This window comes from Mytilus trossulus, chromosome 3, assembly GCF_036588685.1.
Source record: "Mytilus trossulus isolate FHL-02 chromosome 3, PNRI_Mtr1.1.1.hap1, whole genome shotgun sequence".
Lineage (NCBI taxonomy): Eukaryota > Metazoa > Mollusca > Bivalvia > Mytilida > Mytilidae > Mytilus > Mytilus trossulus.
The window spans coordinates 70,372,331-70,395,664 of NC_086375.1; the positions used below are offsets into that span (position 1 = coordinate 70,372,331).

At 32.1% G+C, this 23,334-nt stretch overlaps 2 protein-coding genes across 2 annotated transcripts; both read right to left on the reverse strand.

Annotated features, from left to right (window-relative positions):
• Positions 1 to 4,600: 4,600 nt before the first annotated feature.
• LOC134712273 (uncharacterized) lies at positions 4,601 to 10,905 on the reverse strand. Its single transcript, XM_063573664.1, has 10 exons — positions 10,679 to 10,905; positions 9,955 to 10,067; positions 9,539 to 9,619; positions 8,382 to 8,445; positions 7,902 to 7,993; positions 7,071 to 7,189; positions 6,629 to 6,721; positions 6,112 to 6,224; positions 5,612 to 5,689; positions 4,601 to 5,288 (listed from the first exon to the last, which is right to left on the reverse strand). The coding sequence occupies exons 1-10, from the start codon at positions 10,793 to 10,795 to the stop codon at positions 5,163 to 5,165; spliced, it is 996 nt and encodes a 331-aa protein (XP_063429734.1). The 5' UTR covers positions 10,796 to 10,905; the 3' UTR covers positions 4,601 to 5,162.
• A 2,671-nt stretch (positions 10,906 to 13,576) lies between these two features.
• On the reverse strand, positions 13,577 to 23,017 carry LOC134712275 (uncharacterized). Its single transcript, XM_063573666.1, has 10 exons — positions 22,608 to 23,017; positions 19,933 to 20,051; positions 19,144 to 19,224; positions 18,601 to 18,664; positions 17,730 to 17,821; positions 16,841 to 16,959; positions 15,899 to 15,991; positions 14,791 to 14,903; positions 14,507 to 14,584; positions 13,577 to 14,172 (listed from the first exon to the last, which is right to left on the reverse strand). The coding sequence occupies exons 1-10, from the start codon at positions 22,722 to 22,724 to the stop codon at positions 14,047 to 14,049; spliced, it is 1,002 nt and encodes a 333-aa protein (XP_063429736.1). The 5' UTR covers positions 22,725 to 23,017; the 3' UTR covers positions 13,577 to 14,046.
• Between the last annotated feature and the right edge of the window lie 317 nt (positions 23,018 to 23,334).

The following is a 23,334-nucleotide window of genomic DNA, read 5'->3' on the forward strand; positions in this document are numbered from 1 at the left end:
TTTAAAAGATTTGATTAGCCATAACATTCATTCCTCTTTACCAGACAACATTAAATTTGATTCTATAATAAGTAAACTTGAATAAAAAAAAAAAACCCAACTAATCCGAACCTTTCAAAATCATGTTAACTGTATTTATAAATGACGACAATGAACAGGTTAATAAAATCTGGTAACAAGTGCAGGAAGGTCACTTGTAATACCACTACAGTGCGTACAAAATGTCGAAATGTATGTAATATACGTATTAAATGGTAATTTCGCGCATGGTATTGTTCAGAATATATATAAACAATAACATAACCCCATGTTTTCACACACTAATATCTTACAAACAAGAAAAATCACAAAAATAACTGAACTCCAAGGAAAATTCCGAACGGAAGGTCCCTAATCAAATGGCAAAATTAAAAGCTCAATCACAGCAAACGAATAGATAACAACTGTCATATTCCTTAACTTGGTAGAGGCATTTACTTATGTAGAAAATGCTGGATTAAACCTGGTTTCATAAAAAGCTAAACCGCTCTCTTGAATGACATTCGCATCAAATTTTATTTTGTTTTTATATTGACAACGATGTGTGAACAAAACAAACAGACATACTAGGTGAAAATAACACAAATCGTCGCTGGGCTTCTAAAATGTCGTATATGACATTTTTGGCTAAAAATACTTTTTGACGCCAATGGTCTGGGCGGGAGGAAATCTTTGGTATTACAAAGTAGCATACAGTTAGAACAATCAAAATGTGTAAAATAAGACATATTACAAAATTGCCGATGTCAGTTGTTTGTAAAGTTTGCTTCCAAAATGTTTTATGAAAACTTGAAAATCGTCGTAGAATGATTTTGGTTAAAATATAATTGTACATTTCTTTATTTCTGTGAAAATAATTTAAGTTCTTGAATAATCCAGAAATGTCAAAGTTTTTATTTCACTGCTATTTACAAAAATGTTCAAGTTCACATACGACATTTTGGAAGCATGCATTTTGCCAAAATTTTCAAAGTCTGTTTGTGTGATTTTTTTTTTTTAAGAATTTGTCATATACAACATTTTAGAAGCCCAGCGACGAAATATAGGTACAGCAGTCAACCTTGTGTTATAATCTTGATCCCTTTAAAACCAAACAAATATGTAACAAAAAAGCACAAAAAGTCATATAGAAAACTAAGTACATTACAAAAAATGAGACAGATAACAAAATTTGCAATAGCACAATAATACATTGACGGTATGTAAAGGTAAAATGCAATTTGAAGCAAAATGTAGTTTTGGGTAAAGTTGTTTTTCCTATAAATCTGCATATCAATTATAATGTCTCAAAATTACACTATGTTGGTAGGTTTTGCTGTTTTGAAGCGTTAATGCCACTAAGGACAATATTCACAATATAAATACTTATGTCTGAGATATTTATGAACACATGAAGATTAATATTTTGAAAGATTGTTGATAGGGTTTGATTTTAGAACTCAAGGGGCCAAAACTTCTTTGAATCTAAGTTATAGATATTAGTTTTGCAACTCATACACCTGAATTCTGACATTTAGAATAAATGATTTATGATTGTCCTGTATTTGGATAACCATAAAAATGAAATTAATTCGCGTAATGTAAACATAATGCCGCCTGTGATGCACTTGAACTAGATTATTCAGTCATGACATTATTGACTAAATGCATACTGCAATTTATGTCTTCAGGCATCAAAGACGTTTTATTTTCGTTATCACCAAAACACAAGACTGGTAATATTGATTATCAGGTTATTGTTGAAGTCTTTTTACTATAATTTGACGTCACCATCGCCGTATACTTTTACGAACGGTCATCATTGGTCTTGAGTGTACACTATCAATATTTCACTTTTTGTATTTGTTAAAATTATAGAGACGGTTACATCCGGGGTATATATCTCCCAATTGATACGATATTCCCGTGCTTCCATTTCCTATCATGATTTTCTTGGTAGAGGGTTGCTGCTTACAAGGAAGGTTTTAAATCAAGAGTTCCAAATGGTGAAGTTGAAATCATCCGTTCGTAAATTTTACGGACGCCATCACGAGTTGGTTGACCGTTATGGAATAACCGTTTCGCAAATGATATCGGATATGTTCCTTACGTCGTAACTACAATCCCCTTCCCTTTCATAAAAGTGACCTACCGAATTATACTATTTACCGGATTTGTTATCACATAAGTAACACGACGGGTACCACGTGTGGAGAATGATCTGCTTACCCTTCCGGAGCACATGAGATCACCCCTAGTTTTTGGTGGGGTTCGTGTTGTTTATTTTTTAGTTTTCTATGTTGTGTCATGTGTTTGTCTCTTTGTCTTTTCATTTTTAGCCATGGCGTTGTCAGTTTGTTTTAGATTTATGAGCTTGACTGTCCCTTTGGTATCTTTCGTCCCTCTTTTTTTGAAATAGGAAAAAATATATGAAACATAAGGACTAAAATGGACAACCCTTTAAATAAAAAAATATAATACTTCCTTTAAATGACATAATGTAAGCCTTATTAAATCAACTAGTAGATGGTGTTATGATTTGCCTATCATTTACACCCTCAAATATACTTTATCTCTTAGAGAAATTCATATTTTTGGGGGTTTTAAAATGGTTGGATGGAAAGCATGCGAATTAATAAGTGCATCGATCAAATTAACCTTTGTACAAATATATCACGGAAAATTATAGACACTCAAAAGATAGGTGACAAGTACCAATTCGCCATTCGAACTCATAATTCGAAAATAAATTGACAACGGCAATGCTAAAAAAGACAAACAATAGTACACACAACACAACATAGAAAACTAACGATTGAGCAACACAAACCCCACCAAAAACTGGGATGATCTCGGGTGCTCCGTATTGGTTTATTGGTCCTGTCCTATTTGTAGCATCCGACGTGTTGCTCATCATAGTGCAAATCCGGAAATAGGTCTAATCCGGTAGGTCCCATTCCCAAAAAAGGGGACGAGATTGTATTTACGACATAAGGAACGTATCCGCTAGCCGCTATACCGTTTGAATCAGAGTGGTGTTTTACATGTAGAATGTATCTCTCCGAAAGACAAGATACTTGAATCTACGTTGGCTATTCTTTTGTATTGAAATAATGCAGTCTCAACTCTTTCAGTGTGTCTTTTAAATTTGAATGGGGAAAACTTGTGTAAAGGAACATTGTTGTGGTATATGTTGAGTTTCCATTGAGTTATCAATACCTGATTCATCAAGCATTTTATATGTTATGTTATTAACAAACAAAAACAATGCAGTGTGTTGTTGTTGAAAATGAGATATAAACAAACTTCTGCAGGGTTTGTTACTCGTGCTGTGTGGTTTCAGTAGAATGTGTCACTGTGCCTGAAGTGTATGCCCTTATATTTTTACAGTTAGGGGTTTTTAGCTTGTGAGTAAGCTGTCGACTAATTTTATTATCATGATTGTCTTTTGTGGATAGTTGTCTCATTTGCAATCATACCACATCTTCTTTTTTTATATTTACACAATATATTTTTAGTTATTATGAGTTAATTTGTATATTTGCCAGTTTTAATTTTTTTTCTGATATTATGAAAAACGTCTGGTTATATAAATACGAACAATATTTCTGTGAAATGTAATTTTTTTTGTCTCCAGGTTAAAATTAAACTTCAAATAATATCCTCGTAATTATTTTATTTTTTCATAAATGTGTATGAAACAATTTTTTGTCTCAATATGTTTACTCGTCAAACATATAGTACTTCCTGGTTGTTACATTTGTTGATCTCGAAACAAAAGTTGCTGGTATTCTTGCCAAATCGATTTAATATCATACAAAAATAATCTTTAATTTTTTTAAATAAAAAGCGCAATTTGCGCTTATTAAAGGTGAAGTACAGGTATAAATCCCAAACAATAATGTGTCGAAATAACTAAATAGTTTGTCTCAAAGCAGTTCGACAATGAATTGCGCCATCAAAGCTGTTTTTCAATTGATAATATTGTAAAAGAATTGACAAATTATTATTGGAATTAAACTACTGATGTTTTATAAGAAATCTTTGCAAGATATAGAAAACATTGCTCGCTAACCAGAGTGTGGTTGTCTCTCTTTGAATATTTAAATCATACGATGTTTTAATTTTAAAAATTTCCTTTTTTGATATTGGGCAGTTAGGAATGTAACAGTGTACACTGGAAATTGTAAGCTATTATAGATTGTAAACCAGATAAGTATATTGCTTAGTATATCATACAATATTGGTTAAAAACTTAACATTTTTTACTCCTGTCGATTTTAAGTTCCTGAGCATATTATGAGAAATGTTTTTGTAATCGAGAATTTATTTTAAGAGAGATTTTAATCTTTCAGTATAGTATAAGAAAAGTAATGCATTTTCAGACACAAATAGGTTTGTAAATATATCAAATTGTGATCATCATGCATCATTCCTTATCAATTTGGATACTAGTGTGGTTACTTTTTTGTCATTTGTACAAATCCTTACGTTGCAATGTATTTGAACATCCCTTGGTTTAAATGTCAATGTTTGGCCGTTGCTGATGAAGCTAAATCCAGAAAAGAGCTTCGGACGCATGCAAATTACGAAGTGTTTATTTCTTTTATAACATTATGTTTGCTTCATATCAACACAAATGTGACGAGCACTTGTTTTCAATAATGATAACATTAAGTATTTGCTTAACTAAAACAACAACTATGTTTTCTGTGGTTTTTTTTATGTAACAATGCAACAACTAAACTATAAAACATAAATTGTGTGACGAAGATTCAGGTGTATAGTTAACAAAATGAAAGATTTAGATGGTGTCGAGCACATCTCCATAGGAAGAATCCTTAAAGTATGGCTCTCTTTCTCGTACTGTCCGTGTCATTGAATAATGTTATAACTGCACTCTGAAAACCTATATATATTATCAAGTCTAACAGACTACCATGTTCCTCCCTTGAACTCATCGTTTGTTTGATTTTTCACTCATTCGATTGTAAATGAATCACCTGTACCACATCGCTAAGCGTAATTGTTGTATGATGATAACAAGCACTAATTTGTGTAGTTTGCATGGAACTTAGGTCTGTGGTAATCTTGTTTCCCACGCTATGATGAATGACTGGAATCTTGTGATAAGGTTGTTATTTTCACTGTCCCGGTTTATATGGATTGTATTCATCTTCCTTTAGTGAAGCGAGAGTGTGATTGACCACCCGGTGGTGAGCCTCATCTGCACGAATGGCAAGGATTACATCCAACATCGTGGAGTCATCCTAAAAATAATGAAAATTAATTAAAATATTTCTAAATATAAAATACTGTACTAAATACAATTCTATAATTATAAATATTCACATAAATAATGGAACATACAAAGTCAGATGATTAAAGATAGGAAATAAACAGTATTTATTGGAGTATGTCAAGGAACAACGGAGTTAATTCTGGTGACATATTTACTATCTGGAGATAAATTTGATATTATTCACAATTTGTTTTGAAATCAATACATGTTAAAACTTTTTGAAGAAAATATGTCTTTGTTATCATGTATTTACTTATCATTCCAGGTAAATGTAAAACATATCATATTTACCTGTAACTTCCAGTAACTAATTGCAATTTCTGGTGCAGCTTGTGTCTTCCAATGCTGCATTGAACCCTTCTGTATGTCCTGCAATTTAAACATAAACAATTCAAAAATGCATAAACATAAATCAGGCAGATGATTTTTATCGTTTAAATGGTTTCATATTTTGTCATGCTAGTCATTTTATAGTTTATAGGCAGGGCTGTGGTGATTTTGAAAATTGTTATGTAAATTGTCATTTATACATTTATACCACGTTTTCTTTTTTTTTAATTGATATATTGCAATACAAAATTACTATACTGAACATACATGCATGCATGAAATACAGTTAAAATAAAGAGAAATAACAACTTAGATGTCAATAATAAGAATTCACTACATGAAGCAATAATTTCATAAGAACAACTAACATAAGAACCTATGTCTCATGTCGTATCTGTCTTTGTCATCTGCATATAATTTTAATGTATACTATTGTGTAACAAAACATGTGCATGATTTACCTGTATGCATTTGGAGTATGTTACCACTGCTTCTTCTTCCAAATATCCAACAAATCGGTGGCAAAATCTTGGACTCATTAAATAAGCTAAACTAAACATGGTCACGAAAGTACCTACAATATAAACATGTTTTTTAAACGTGAGATTACAAACATTTCAGACAGAAAAAAAATGAATGACAAATGATTTGAGTAATGTCTCATTTCGGATGTGAATAATTCTAACCATTCAATTGTAAAATAGCGAAACAGTGATTGTCTTTAAGTTAGTTGAAATCTAGTTTAAAGACTTAAAATGTCACACTTCATGTTCTCGTTGTAGTATGTTTATCTGCACGAAATTTTGGGTTTGGTTCCGACTATGTGGCTTCAAAAACACACAAAGTATCATCAAAAACAAAGATGCAGATATCTGTCACAGAGAGGCGAAAGGTTCAAAAATGTAAAAAAAAAACACTTAACGTTTAGATAAAAACGGCACACATTGAATAATCATATAAATAAAATTAACAATTTACCTTGTGCCCCAACAACACAAAGTCTAAATAAATTACTGGGTTGACGTAACTGCAATGCTGTCATGAGGTGCATCCTTTCATTTTCTGCTTCTTCTACAACGAAAAGTATGGAAGAATTTAGTCATAAGGGAACCAAGTATTTAAAAAAGATGGAACTTTTTATAAAATACTAGACTAGTGGCGATACAAATAGACTCCACATTTCCGGTTGTATTTAATCTAATTAAATAATTTGTGACCTGAGAAGGCTAAATTCTGAACAAAAATATATTTACATTACATTGCAACATGATATTCTTTTTACAAAACTTTATATGCGTTAATTTGTTGTTCCCTTCTATTTGGTCGGGTTGTTGTCTTTTGACATTTTCCCTTTTTCTTAATTCATACGTTTTCATTGACACATTATTTTTTCAGAAAAAAAACGTGTAACAAAGCTTACCTAGAAGCGTATGAATCCAACCATAATCTCTTTGCATTCGTCTTAGAGAACTTAAATGTCTTAACATGGCGGCCACCATACCCGGGACACCAGCAACTGTTTCTAGGAAACATATCCGTCTGGAAAGAAAAAATAGAAATGTCAATTTGTTTTAACTTCATTAACGATTTACATCTATGCTCTAACTTCACCAACGATCTATAAAATATGCTCGTGTTTCATGCTTTTATCAATTGATAATTTGTGTCAATTAAAACGTATTTGAAATCATTGAAAAAAGATATTGGTGATTGAGTGCACATTTTTTCAAGATATTTAGGCAATCAATTTGTTTAAGAAAACTTCTTATAAGAGCTTGCTCTGCAAAAGAGGATTGTTATATAATATTGTCACTTAATTGTTTTGTATCATACAGATATTAATGCACAAGACGAAAATATATTTGCAAAACAAAGTACAAAAAAGACGTTTCAAAATTTCAAAAGTTCTTCCATTATCATCCTTTTAATCATCAGTGAAGACCTTTTGCCTTTCTTCGTGAGCTTATATTGTTAAAATGGTTCATTTGCATACATATGATGAACATACAGAGAGATTAAATCTAATTGTTTTGCAGAAGAAAACAAAAAAATAATATTTGAAATGCATTTGTGACTAACAGTAGACAGGAAATCTTGCTGTTTTAATTCCCGACTTAAAAATAAATAATAGTCCAGTATAGTACACTGCAATTCTAGTCATATGGAAGGGTTTACCCTCTATATTATAACATTCACAACTATCATTATTTTCTGTCCCAAGAAACAACAAAACTATTAATCAAAAACTTACAAAACCCATCTATGTTCGTTTCTTTCTCCTCTGTTGAAACCACTCAGGGTATCAAAGGTCTTTCGCATAACTTTTACACTGTAGTATGCCATCTATAAAAATATCGGAGTGTTAAAGTATAAAAATTCACTCTACAAAACATTAGTTCTCAGCAATATGTTTTCATTATTATAAATAGTTGTTATTGCATAATGCTTTATCATTTGCTTGACTTTTTAAATTGTTGTCTTAATTTTCAAAATTTAACCGGTCACAGTTTAATAAAAGAGAGTAAATAAAAGACTTATTTGTTTGTGTTAATTTTGTATTTTCTAAAAGTGGCAATCTCAGGAAGCATATTTTTTTTTTTTTATATAACTTTTAGTTTCAGAAATAAAGCCTTAAAATATTTATGAACTTCAATATCCAATATAATGATTTATAACGATTTCAACTTATCTGGTGTATCAGTTTTTGTTGTATAATTTTAAAAATACTAACCCTGTCAACTATACCCTCTGGTGGTTTGTGTGTGACCTCAACACTGTGAAGTTCTTCTTCAGACCTGCGTTGACAAAACGAAGAAGATAAATTATGGTATGCTTTCTTTACTACTCACAGCAAGCAAAAACAATCTTTATTATTTATTTTTCGAAGAGGAATATTTAATTTTTGTCTTTACTATGCCATACCAACAGATAACAACAATACAAATATAGATATCATTACACAAATGCTTAATATCAAAGTCATGGAAAATTTATGAGAGGGGAGAACCGATTATACCGTTACAAAAAGTTATGAGCAGCTAAGCGGGAGGACCAATGAGCTTGTTTCTGTCATTTTGAGTACAAATAACTTTAATCTTTATCGAAAGTGCCAAATCTTATCATCAGATAATTCAATGAGAGCTGCAAGCGTATGATGATTCTGTGTTTTATCAGTTTTGAAGACAAAAATAATATTTGTAATGTTTTAGTCAATAGTTTCCCCACAAGGTCCTGTTGGACGATTAACAATATTCAATTAATCTAAAAATCGTGACCTATCACATGTATGCAATTATAGTAATAGTAAATTCATGACGGACTTCGCGGATTTAACTTTAAAACGATCATACTAATATTTCCTGTTAAACTTAATTATAGAGTGCATATATATATATCAATTACTTATTTGTACTTTTTTACAAATAGTAACGTTTTGGTTTGAAAAGGGCTTTCAAATTTTTTACAGAATGAAACACAAATATCAATTGCTGTACACTCGGTGTATTTGGGCTGCAAAATATTTCAAAAATAAAAGAAGATTTTACCCAGATGTTTCATTAATTGTAATGACTTGTAGATAGCAAAGTACTTAGCTTCTTAAATGTTAAAAACCTATTATGGTTCAAGTTAATTGTAAGGAAAATTGTATCTGGTTTTCTTATATTTTTCCAGATTTAACTGCCATCATTCTGCTCGTTAGGCTGATATATTAACAGTAAACAGTTGACATTATCATTTCCTAGAAAATCGAACAAAATTCTACGTCATTAGTATTGTTCCGGAGGTATTGATATTATCTTATGATTGGTTGGTAAATATAAAGGGTTGAAATACTTGTGATAGGAAAATATAATAGCTGTTCATCAAAGCCAGAAAGACTGAACTTACCATATTGGATGAGGTAATGCGTGTGTTCCGATTGGAGGAGGGTCTCCCGTGGTAACTGCGGATATCTTATCTTCGCTCTTCCTACAAGAAAAAGTACTTTGAAATAATTCAGTGGTCTGAAATTGCGCATTGATGGAAAACGGGTTCCAATACCTACCCATCTTTTTAACATAGTGAAAATTATTAAGTATATAAATGATGAAAAAAAAGGGGTTTAGAAATAATGTAAATTGTTAAAGAAACGAAAATAGAACAAACGTAGATAAATCAAAAGCACTGTTTGTATGGTGTACTGTATACAACGTACATGTATAATAATATGCAATTGTTGTTTGTCAAAGACTTTTACATTTTACTTACTGCCATTATGTATGTACATGCATAATTGATTTCACTTTTGAATTATTTTAACTTACTTGAAGTGCTGCAAACTTTTGGGGTCTGGAATGGTTTCATAATTTCCTGCTTTGAATTTTTGTACATTATCGTCTACTTCCCTTTGAGTTGCTAGTTTCCGAACACTGAGTCCCTTAGAAAAAAAAGATATAAACTAACAGCAGTCGTTTTAGAATCAACGGGAAAGGTGTTATTTAAAAAAATATATCATGACTAAAATGAAACCTAAATCTATCTGCGATTAACTGTTAAGATAGAAATCTATTCTCCATAAAATATTACCCAGATGTATAGTTTACTGTATAGTCTCAAAAATAGACAAGATCAAGTCAAAACTCGCTCTTAGTCTACGCCCCTACCCCCTTCTCCCTTTAGTTGTAACATATTGAATTCCTTCCCCCTGCACAAAAATTTCCAATGACAAAACAAAACAGCAAACAAACATAAAACCATAAAAAGACACATATTGTCATAACACTGACAATATTCACGACAAAACTAAATCTTCGACATTAATAATCATGGGGAAATATTCGCAATTGCATTTTTCTTCTTAACACTGGAAGTTAATAAAGCAAAATTGAATAAATACTAAATCATACGATTATTTTAGGCGATCAACAGATATTCCGGGGGTAATCTTATTATCATTGAATGCTTTTAAAAAGATTCAGATCTACTGTACATTGTTATATTAAGCTTAAAAAAAAGACTTGTATAAAATTTTATATTTTTACAACTTACTTGTATTAGAGAAACATTGTCAACATTTCTGATCAAAGGTTTTACCAATCCAATCTGTTTTATTAAACCTTGACTTTGAGAACCACACCGACATAAGCTTCTAACAACAGACATCATTCATTTGTTTATGAACTATAAGTTGACTATAAAATTTTCGCGCTAATATATTGTGAAATGTTGACCTGATTGACCCGCTGATGCAAGCTCCTATAAGATTGGCAATCAAGGATTTCCTTGTATCGATTTACTTGAAGTGTTTTATTTTTAGAAAACTGACGTAAGGATAGCCGGGCGTGTTTTGAAATGACTTAGTTGTTAATGATCCGTATAGGATTAATTTACAATGTAATCTATAGCAACATTGTAATGAATAAACAAATTGAAACAAAAGTCCTTACACATTTTCTATGGAGTTATTCGTTTGCTCAATTGAGTAACTACATTGATATGACGACACAATGTATTACTAATTATAGAAATCTGATGTAGTTTACCTATAGATTTCGTCACACATCGAGAAGTTTCGTTTACGTATACCGAGGTTAATAAACTGTTGATCTCACGTTCGCAAGTAAAAATAGTTTGTTAAAAGATTCAATGAAATAGTAAAGCAATTCTTAATATATTCTTGTCAGATGCAGTTACACTCTCAACAGATGTTTAATTGTTATGGATTAGGAATGGATTCTTAATTATTGCGTCTTTTTCTGTCATCAAATTAATACTAGTCTTGATCTCTGCTTTTTATAGTAGGGTTCCCCGGTAATATGTTGTCTTAATTTCTTGTTTAATTGTCAAAACTGATAGAAATGTTATTATTTATTACCAAAAAAAGATAGTCCGGGTTTTGATAACTTGATTAAACCAGAAAAGGTTTAGGTTGTGTAAATTAAAAAAAAAAAGCCCACTTGACTTGGGACACTTCAATACTTGATGAACTAGTTTGCAGCCTAGAGTAATTCTTCATACTACTACATAACTCTGCGTCTGTTCATCTCCTGGTGCTTGGGTATATAGAATTTCAACAACTATACTTGTAGATCTGTGAACCTGAGACATTTTTCAAGTTCAAGCATAATATGAATATATTGGTTTGTGTAATTGGCTGCTGACTATTCATTATCTACTTTTTATCATGTTTTGTATATTAGTCCGAGCCAACCAATCTTTTTTCAACCTTTATAGCAAGTGCTTTGTAGAGCAGCATCTTAGATTTTTTTAAGTTTTCGTTTTGTCCGCCTTGGTTTTTGTTGTAATCTCGAGACGTACTCTGTGATGTTTATTGTATTGGAGAAAGAACCAGTGACAGACTCTTCCTAATTTTCATTAGCATCCAAATACTTTACCGGGTTTTCGATGTTTGAGAACTTTGCTGTATATTACTATTTTGTCTATTTTCTTTCGGCTATGGCATTTTCTGTCCATTGTTTTTCCTCTTTGTTGTCCCCTATCATCTCGACATTTCTCTATCATGAACGCCAAATGCATACACATATTTGTAGAGAAATAACAAAACCCACATTATTGGACAAGTGACTAAAAACTATCTTTATGTATCATATTTACTTATATTATTTGGGAAATGGCTTTTTAGTTATATTTGTATACGATTTCCACAAATGGTACGTGCTAATTTTACAGTGTATCCTATGGCTAACAATGAATGTTCACCCCTTGAATTCCAAATGCGTTGTCTGCAAAGGGTTTTTGTAAATGTACAAACATTAATTTTACTGCTATGGCATCTACGTTTTTGATTGTCAGATTTATACTCGCCACTTTTTTTATAGCCAAAGATGAATGTTTGATAAGATTGTTTTTGTCCCTTGAATCCGAAAATCAAAATATTATGAAAGAGGGACGAAAGATACCAAAGGGACAGTCAAACTCATAAATTTAGAATAAACTGACAACGCCATGACTAAGAATGAAAAAGACAAACAGACAAACAATAGTACACATGACACAACATAGAAAACATAGAAAACTAAAGAATAATTAACACCAAAAACTAGGAGTGATCTCAGGTGCTCCGGAAGGATGAGCAGATCCTATAAACTGACCAAACCAAAGTTTGTATATTTGAATTTTGTCTTTCATAGCTAACGTCATCCATTTAGTTGAACCCAGCAAAATTCTGTCAAAATAGCCTCAATTTGAGATCTTGTTATTATGCTAACATTTATAGTACAATAAATCTACATTGATTTATCTACACAATGTAGTAAAAGTCTCCCACTTTTGCTGTTTGAATTAATTCGTGGCAGACCTTCCAAATAGGCCATCTCACCATGAGTTGACACCAAAAGAGAGGCGAAAGATACAAAAGGGACTTTCAAACTCCTATGTAGAAATTAAAGTGACATTGCTCAAAAAGTAAAAAAGACAACAAAGCGTATACAAATCACAACACAGAGAACTGAAAACTGCGCAATACAAACCCCTGTAAAAAAAAACCGGGGCGACCTCGTGTGCTCCAGAATGGTAGTTAGCTCTTGCTCCACATTAGACAGTCGTAGAGATTATCATGTCAGCTCAAACCCGGTGACAAGTCTAATTCAGTAAATCACATTCTGGGAAAAGTTGGATAGGATTGTGGTTACGACGATGGGAATATAGTCGTCGTCGTCATCTGTAAACAGATACTTCATTAACCAACTTGTGATGGCGTCCGTTAAAAATTCGAAGAGATGGTTTCAACTTCAACACTTGGAACAACCAAACCAAAGGTATACACCATTGTGTTGATAGATTAATGCACTATATAGGAGACAAGGATGGACCTTTATACAAATAACATTTTGGTACAAGGCTCAATAAAGCATCTGTTCTCATTAGTTTTTTTTATTGTTAACAATTTCATAAAACAAGTAACGCAAAACAACAAAGTTATTATATTATAACATGTTTTAAACATTATTGTGTCAATTGAAATTAAAGTATTTGAAAATTCAGTTGGCTTTAATCGAAATTGTTGTTTAATTCTAAAATCAAATACGACAGACACAACCAGTTTTGAACTATGGAAAACATAACGTGGATTATATTTGAGTACACTTATTACATTGATATATAATCTATAAAATGTCTATATCGATACATCTAACGTTGGAGTACTAGACAGGTGTAAGCATTTGATTCCATACGGATGACAAAAGATAAGTATTTTTTTTACAAAAGAGCCATCAAAACATTGGCAAAATAAATAATATACATTTACTAAATGTGTGTTGCTTTCAGGACGTCCATCATTAGCAATATCGAAAGCCAAGTTTTCAAAGCATTATATTTCCTTCAAATGACAGATGGCGAGAACTAACATGTCTTGATATTTGATTGTTTAACTAACACCATAATAGTATTATATGTCATTTTCCTGGTTTGTATGGATTGTAGTCATCTTCTTTTAACGAGGCTAGAGTGTGATTGACCACCCTGTGGTGAGCCTCATCTGCACGAATGGCAAGGATCACATCCAGCATTTTGGCGTCATCCTAAAACAGAACATAACAAAATAAAAGTACCAGGATAAAACAAACTTAGGATGCATAAACAACGATAAACACATTTCTTTATATCATGACGTTTCATAAACTTAATATTGTGTTGATTGATTGATTGTTGAATGCTTTTAATATTGATTTTACAGAATTGAAAAAGGGTAACAAATCAGTGTATAACCTGCAAACTGGCATTGGAGTGTGTGCCGATACTTTAAATGATATTTGAAGAATAAGAACATGTTATACACGGACACTAGAGTGCAACATTCTCATTACTAGTTGAAAGTATGATATTTGACAGATGGCAGTGTGTAATTGTTCTTACCGGTAATTTCCAGTAAGTGATAGCAGATTCTGGAGCTGGTTGTGTCTTCCAGTGTTTCATGGAACCATTCTGTATATCCTGACAGAAGAAATACCATGTTAAGATGTTTTACATCTTACAAACACACATATTTTTTTTTTGCACATCGTTATATTTCCATAAATTTCTATTAATATCAATTGGTTCTCATGATATTTTATAATAAAAAGAAGGGAAACTTATATGAGGAAAAAGTGAGGTTGGATAATTTTATTCTAGATGAAAAAAATATTAATAAATTTTACCTGCACACATTTAGTGTAAGTAATTACTGCTTCTTCTTCTAAATAGCCAACAAATCTGTGGCAAAATCTAGGACTGACTAAATAAGCTAGACTAAACATGGTAACAAAAGCACCTGCAAGTCAAATATAATAGTTTTAATCTTTCGAGGTTTAAAATTTAACAAAGTCAAAATATGAGTTATCAAATGTTTGTTTCTTTTCTAAATCAATCTGTCAGATTATAAAGGAAGAACAAATCACTTTTGAGTAGAAATAATTGTTCTCAACGATTTTTAAAAGATTGCGTTCGTCGTCCGTTAGCTTTTACAAAATTGTTCTCTTCTAAAACTACTGTGCGCATTGAGGTTATTGTGTTTAAAAAGAGTGTCCAATGATAATGGCTAAAAATCGAACATAGTTGGATCATTCTTTACGGTAATCACAAAAACATCTTAAGCTAGAGAGTATCTCACGAGTCAGAATTGTTCAGAATGTATGATCTATCCACTTTTCTTTTAAAACATGACTGTCAGACGACTTCCTTAATGTTGGTAATAATTGCTATTTAAAGATTCTTTCTATAGATCTGTTATACTTTTCAAGGTAATAGGCAAAAATCGCAAAAAATGTGAAAACTGTATATCAAGGACAGTAACTCAACCAGATCGACATCAGCATGGCCAACACCGTCCGTTGACTTCTTTCAAATGTTATTATCCATGGCCTTTTATATTACAAAACAAGTTTCACCAATGAGCCTACATTGGACGACCTTTTATAGGAGTATTTAAGTCATTAAAAGACAAACTACGTTTTTTGTGTGTGTTTTTTGTCTATTTTCTTCAAACACAGCCGAAAATTACCAATTGACTCCCTATAAGAGTCACGGCCGTGAGTTATATTTTATTTTCATTTTGAGGGGAAATAATGGAGAATTTGTGAACCGTTTAAATGAACAACAAAATACGACTGAAAAAAATCAATTATATTCTAATTTTGTTGGAGAGTGCAGTGGCCATTGTTTAAGATGGGCGCTGATCAAGGTGAGCGTTTTTCGAATGCCTTTATCTTGTTTTTTTAGAAGTCCTGCAATTATTTCTTAATTTACACTGAATACCAGTATATTTACCCTGTGATACAACCACGCCCATTCTAAATATCTTTGTTGGTTGACGTAGCTGTAATGCTGTCATAAGGTGCATTCTTTCATTCTCTGCTTCTTCTGAATAAATAAAGGATGTAAATTTAAATAACATTCTATTTGGATCATTAGGAATGATCAAATTCTACGCAAACCATGTGATTGTCTCCTATTCAAAATTGATATCTCATTTTTACGCAAAACTTTTCGCTCTTATTACGAATAATCTGTGCCATGCATTCTCGTTATAATGCCAATTCTTTGACCAGGTTTGTTGTTGGAAGTACAATGAGCGGATATACTAATATGATAACTCAGGAGCCTGTAATTCAGTGGTTGCCGTTTTTTTATGTATTACATATTTGTGTTTCGTTCATATTTTTTTTATATAAATAAGGCCGTTAAGTTTTCACGCTTGAATTGTTTTACATTGTCATTTCGGGGACTTTCATAGCTGACTATGTGGCATGGGCTTTGCTCATTGTTAAAGGCGCTACGGTGACCTATAGTTGTTAAATTCTATGTCATTTTGATCTCTTGTGGAGAGTTGTCTCATTGGCAATCATACCACATCTTCTTTTTTATATATGTACATTTTGGGAGAAGTATAGTTGACTTTAATGGCATGAAGCGAGGGAATGGTACTAACTTATATGTTTGATACTAAATGCAGTATTTAGTCTTGTACAAATTATGAACTTATATTACAATTTACGAGACCGATATTTTAATGCTGCCCGGAAAGTTGAATATACATTGAAATTGAGAATGGAAATTGGAAATGTGTCAAAGGGTCATTAACCCGACCAAAGAGCAGACAACATAAGCTATAAAGTTTGTCTAATTAATGAGTTACACACAATTAAGAGATGCTACTAATAACATCATTATTACTAACGATCACTGGAGAAGAATCAAAAGTACTTTTACCTAGGAGTGTGTGTATCCAACCATAATCTCTTTGCATTCGTCTTAAAGAACTTAGATGTCTTAACATGGCGGCCACCATACCCGGGACACCAGCAACTGTTTCTAGGAAACATATCCGTCTGTAAAGATCAAAATGTTCTGATATATATTTTCAAGACAATGTTGGTATTTTCAACACTCTAACATTTCCATCGAAATGCGAAGAAGTATAAAGTTCGACATGATTGTTCCGCATTCTTGAGTGTACAGAAAACAATGAAATTAAAGACGTGAGATACAAGGTTTTATTACGCCCTAAGAAGGCCCGTATGTAATCCACTTCGGTCAAAATACTGCTTTTAAGTCATGGATGCATTAAAAACTGAACTACTTACCACATTCTTAACTCTTAAAAAGAGTCATCTTCATATTTTCAGTTGGCTAAATTATGAAACATCTATTTATATCAAAAAGTTCAAACCAATGTACCTTTTTTTACATAAATATTGCTTTTGCCAAAATGAGGCGTCCGTTTGGTTGTTTGGGATGTATAAATACGCAGCCACATTCGGTCGGATTTTAAAACTTTAAATCCGATGCCTAATGTAGAGATAATGCAAAGCTATCTGCAGCTTAAGAAACCCTGTCAACAACTCTTATAATAAAGATCTGAATGGGCATTGATTGAGGCGTAAAATTTCGCACCTATCCAAAATGATATATATTTCAACAGCAGCAGCAGCCCTTCATACCGGTCGGCCTACATTGCAGTACGTATACTTATATATCGTATTATCATTGTTGCTTGTTTCTTAGTCCTGAAAATGCATGGCATAAATGCCTAGCGAGCAACAATCAAACTCTAATTTCGTTAGTAAGTAACTATTATTTAACAGATAAAAATACTTACAGGACCCATTTGCGTTCGTTTCTTTCCCCTCTGTTAAAACCGCTCAGTGTATCAAAAGATCCCCTCATTAGTTTAACAGTATAATAGGCCATCTACAAAACACTTAGTATATGAAAGAAAGGGATTATCATTTTCTTACAAACTCATGATATTTTAAAGCGGTCATGGCATAAACAGGAAAAAATACCAAAAAAAACAAACTGCATTACTGAAAATCAAACATTAAACACTGAAAACTAAGCAACAAAAACCCCATGAAAAAAAGGGTAATCCCATGTGCTCCGGCAGGGTAAGCTGGTCGTGCTTCACATGCGACACCCGTTGTACTACAGCTGATAAGGTCCTTGTAATCAGTCAAAATAAATCTTTTTCGATCTTGGCTTAATGTACTTTAGATGGAGTTTTGGCTTCATTCTTGGTGCTTCGTTGCGTGCGAATAAACAAGACCGGTCAACTATTCCGTTTTGATTGAATTAATTTGGACAAACATTGGAATACGTATATATATCTAAAAAAAAATATATGATTGTCAACTTTTTAACAGCGACTATAAAATGAAGCGGATATAAGCATACCAAATCTAATATATAAATTAAAGCAGGATCTGCTTACCCTTCCGGAGCACCCGAGATCATCCCTAGTTTTGGAGGGGATCGTGTTGTTTATTCTTTAGTTTTCTATGTTGTGTCACGTGTACTATTGTTTTTTGTTTTTTTTCATTTTTAGCCATGGCGTCAGTTTATTTTAGATTTATGAGTATGACTGTCCCTTTGGTATCTTTCGTCCCTCTTTAATTAATTTCGGTTGGTCCGTATACAGGCCTTTTATCGGAAACGTACAAAACTCGAACGTTTTGTAATACTAGACTGACCTTATCAACTTTACCCTCTGGAGGTTTATGTGTGACTTCAACATTATGGACTTCTTCCTCCGACCTATAAGGAATTACAAAAAAATATAATTTAAATGATATGAACATTTTTCGGTCCGATTTTTTTTCTTTCTATTTTATTTAAATGTTACTCCATTTTCTACTTTGTTTGTGTCGCTTTTGCCTGTGACATACACATTTGTATGTATGTAAGGTAACATACTTTGAATATATAAACTCATTAGTTATAAACAATTTTAATAACTATTTTATGAGTTTGGACCAAATAAGCAAACTCGAATTTGCATGCATGGACGAATGATTAATTTTTTTACCGGCCGCTTGCTTGTTAGTTATTTAGCTAAAGTTAAGATGGATACATACCATATGTTCTTATGTCAAATTAAGCAAATTCTTTCAAAAATACTTGATGTACACTTGATTTTTAAAGAATTTTTGAATAATGTACACTTTCATATAAACTGATATATGAAGTACTAATGTAACAATGTTTAATACAGCATGTCATGCTTGTTATCTTACCATATTGGATGAGGTAATGCATTGGCTCCAATTGGAGGAGTTTCATCTTTGGATGTTGACGGAACGTTTCCTTGGCTTTTCCTATTTTATAAAAAAAACAACATTATTTTTGATTGATTAGAAAAAAATGTGTCCCTGCTTATGCTTATAACTTAACGCTTCAACTTATGTTTAAGTCTCATTGTGTTAATGTCAGTTTGTTTCTCAACCATTTGTAGTTGAACATGTATGATATTTTTATCTTGTTCCGATATTCCAACTTCGCTTAGCTGTTAAAGTTGGTGAAACATCGTCTGTCTATCCGTCTGTCTTTCCGTCTGTTTTTCAACGATTCTTATTGTGCCTCAATTTTTCTGTCATCAATTCTCGTCAACACTGCATAAGAAATCAATGAAGCATTTTGATTTTAAGTTTTGTCATTTAACTTATAGGACTTGATGCATGGAACATTATGTTTCTCAACTTTCTTTGCAATTGTAGTATAGGCCTAGAATATATAGAAGTAAATAAGCTTCATTTTTCATTAGACATAAGCCAATTGTCATACAACGAATGATATCCTCATATTAGCTTATCTACAGCAGCATTTTCAAGTTGTCTTCTTAATATAGATTACATTCCGGCATCAATTTCATAAGAAAAAAGCGTTGACGTAGCCACTTATTTTATTAGTCAGACCTGCATTACGCGTCGAGTTGTAACTTTAACAAACCCTTTTATTTAATTTCATATTTTAAAATATCCACGCACCAGACACTTTTGACTAGTTTATGATTTTCATATACGTACTTGAAGTGTTGCAAACGTTGAGGGTCTGGAATTGTTTCATAATTTCCAGATCTGAATTTCTTCACGTTTTCGTCCACGTCGTTCTTTGTAGCTAAATTCCTTACTTGCCCGTATAATCCCTTTAAAAAATATAAATAAAATAAAGGATAACTTATATTTTCTATACCTAACACCGAGTGGAGCAAAATGTAAATTTACTCTTATCATTAGACATCATACTAAATTTTATGTGGAGATTTATTTCCCCGAGGGTATCACAAGCCAAGTTGTCAGCATTTTTTGTGCTGACATGAATTGTCATTGATATGGTTATATTTATATATTTACTGTTCACACATTCTTGAATTTTTTGAAATACTAAGGCTTTTCTACCTCAGGCATAGATTAACTTAGCTGTATTTGGCAAAACTTTTGGGAGTTTTGGTTCTCAATGCTCTTCAACTTTGTACTTTATTTGGCATTTTTATCTTTTTTGGATTCGAGCGTCACTGATGAGTCTTTTGTAGACAAAATGCGCGTCTGGCGTTTTTACTAAATTTTGTCCTAGTATCTATGACGAGTTTATTTTATTCCCGCAAACCATTGTGGTTAAAGCCATAAAATTATACCAGGTTCCTCGTTATCAAAGAAATTTTTTATGTGGTGAATCCAAATCTTTTTTTATCCGTCTTAATCTACAGAAATGACATAACCTTTTAATGAATTGTAATATTTTAAAACATCACGAAAATCACACTGATGCTACTTTAAATGTGTAGTTGTATGTATATTGATAAATTACTGATCTCGCTAGACAGAAGCACGTGTATATGAAAGAGAGTAATAAGCTGTCCGCTCGTTCATTTTTGAAGCCTATTCTTTCTAAATAGATATGATTTATAAGATTCATAGTTGAGTTGCTTATGTACTGATATAGAAATTGTGACTTATGGCTTTAAACATTTTATGACAGTGATACTTTATTTAACTATAAAAGTAGACTTTGACACATCAGCAATTCTGTGAATGAAGACCTGCAACTATATCATTGATGCTACTCAAGTCAATATATACCATAATGGTTGATTGGAGTATAGACCTAGATTTATTCCATCAATTAGTAAAGAGATGCCTTGTTTGAGTATGCGGGGTGTTTAACCACACAGCCCGCCTGAAGCTTTTAGAAAGGGGACATTGAATCCGAAGTCTCGTGTAAGCAGGGTGACGGTCCACTTTATATCAAACGTTCTTCTGTACTGATTTTTCTCCTTTTTTTCTTCTCCCAAATATGCATGCAATATTTGCAAGTTAACCAATCGAGTTTATTGAATCGTTCTTCGTAAATTTTATTCAGAAGCCCATTTATATATAAGACAGAGAGCAAGACGACGAGAAGACTGCTCTTTTAAATACAATTATTGTTTAGGTATGTTGTTAACATGTTCTTAGTCTTTTCAATTTTTGTACACATTGAATAGTTTTTTTCAACCATTACCCTGGTGGTTATTACAAGCTTTATACATTCTGTATGCGTCTAATGATAGTGAAGACCAGGTCATTGGTTTAAGATGTTTTTCCTGTGCTTGCTTCGTGGCTTTTGTCATTTTGACCTTTACGCCTACTTCTTCCATTCCACACTTGTTGGTTTTTTTTCGCTGCATGCAGATGAAACAATGTACCATACCACTTTGCCGAGGAATAAAGAATGTTATTGGTTGTACAGTTGTTGTGATATTGTATAATATTTAGAGCTCATACTACACTGACGTCCTTAATGTGATCAAAAATTCAAAATTACGTATTAAATTGATTTATTCAATTTGATATTTTTTTTCATTAAAGTCTGGTAACCCGATACTGTTTAGTAATGTCGGAATTTCTTTTTAAAGTTAACGTACAAAACATCATGGACGTATTGATTGTTGGTCACGTACCAAGGTTGTCATGTCTTTGAGGGGTTAATGCTCTGCTGCAGCAAAATATTGTATATGTGTTTGATTGTATTCATGAAATAATCAATAAACACAAAGGATTCGATGTTATTCGAATTATAATTAAAGTGCAAATGTACCTAGACTTCGGTGTTTACATGGATTATCATTGATATGGTCATAACTGTTTACAAAACATTTTTTTGAAATACTTAGTATTAGCTATATCCATATACAAGTTGGCCTTTAATTTTGTTTTGTTTCGGGTGTCATAAGTTTTTTTGTAAATGAAACGCGCGTCTGGTGTACAAAAATTGTAAGCCTAGTTCTTGGCTATGGACCTATGATGGGTTTATTGAGATTAAGATGTATAAACTATCTGAATAAGCTATATACATATCAAAATTTTAAAACGCGAATATCCAATATAATATCAACCAAAAAGCAGTGCTTAGACGTTCAGGTTCCAAATAAAAAAAAAAGCAGAATGCATTTGGATTTTGGTATTGATAGAAAGATAAAGCATGCAAAACTGAGATTCAAAGGTCTTGTTACAAACGAAAACGAAACGAGATGGATGGGGGGAGGTGATACAAAACAGAGGTTATCAGGCTTTACATTTACGAAAAGGCGTTTAAGTGTATAAACAAGCAAAGAACAGACATAAAAGAGGGACGAAAGGCACCAAAGGGACAGTCAAACTCGTAAATCTAAAACAAACTGACAACGCCATGGCATAAAACATAAATTATGTTTAAACGTTACCTGTTTTGACGAAGCTGAGTACATATTGGTTATCCAAAACGGTTTCCCCATTGTTAATTGTTTAATTAATCCCTGGCTGTGTAAACCACACCTACAAACGCTCCTTAAAACATACATGATGGTTGTCTATGCTGTACGATATTTCCTGAAATATTTCCACAATAGAAAAATTTCTCTGTAAACATAAAACTTAGTGATCACGGATTCCCCTGTATTGATCAACTTGAAACAGTTATATTTAGTAACTCATGACGTATGGAATTATCATCCTGGTATGCGTTCACCAAAGAGGTGATCAATACACTCAAAGATTATTATAATTATAAATTTTATAATTCCGTGTTTATCTAACCCTACACAAAAACATTTAATATTTGATTTTTTTTATTGAGAACGTTTATTTACCACATAAAAGATTTATATATTTATTTTAAGAAACCTCGTCATACTTCAGAAGGTTTTCTCAAGGATAATTTATTATAGACATTATTTACGTTTGATAATGATCTCGTACTGATCTTCACAACTCACGTTCACATTCTTCGTGTAATGTAGAACATGTTTCTAGTATCATCCGAATTAAGGGATTAACATAGATTATTTATTATTTTTGATACTTTTAAGATGTACGCAGAAATTCCGTTTAAGCATATAGATATAACCATTCATTCCATTTTTTCCTTAGAAGATATATTTTTATATAATCTAAGACGGACAATTCTGATTG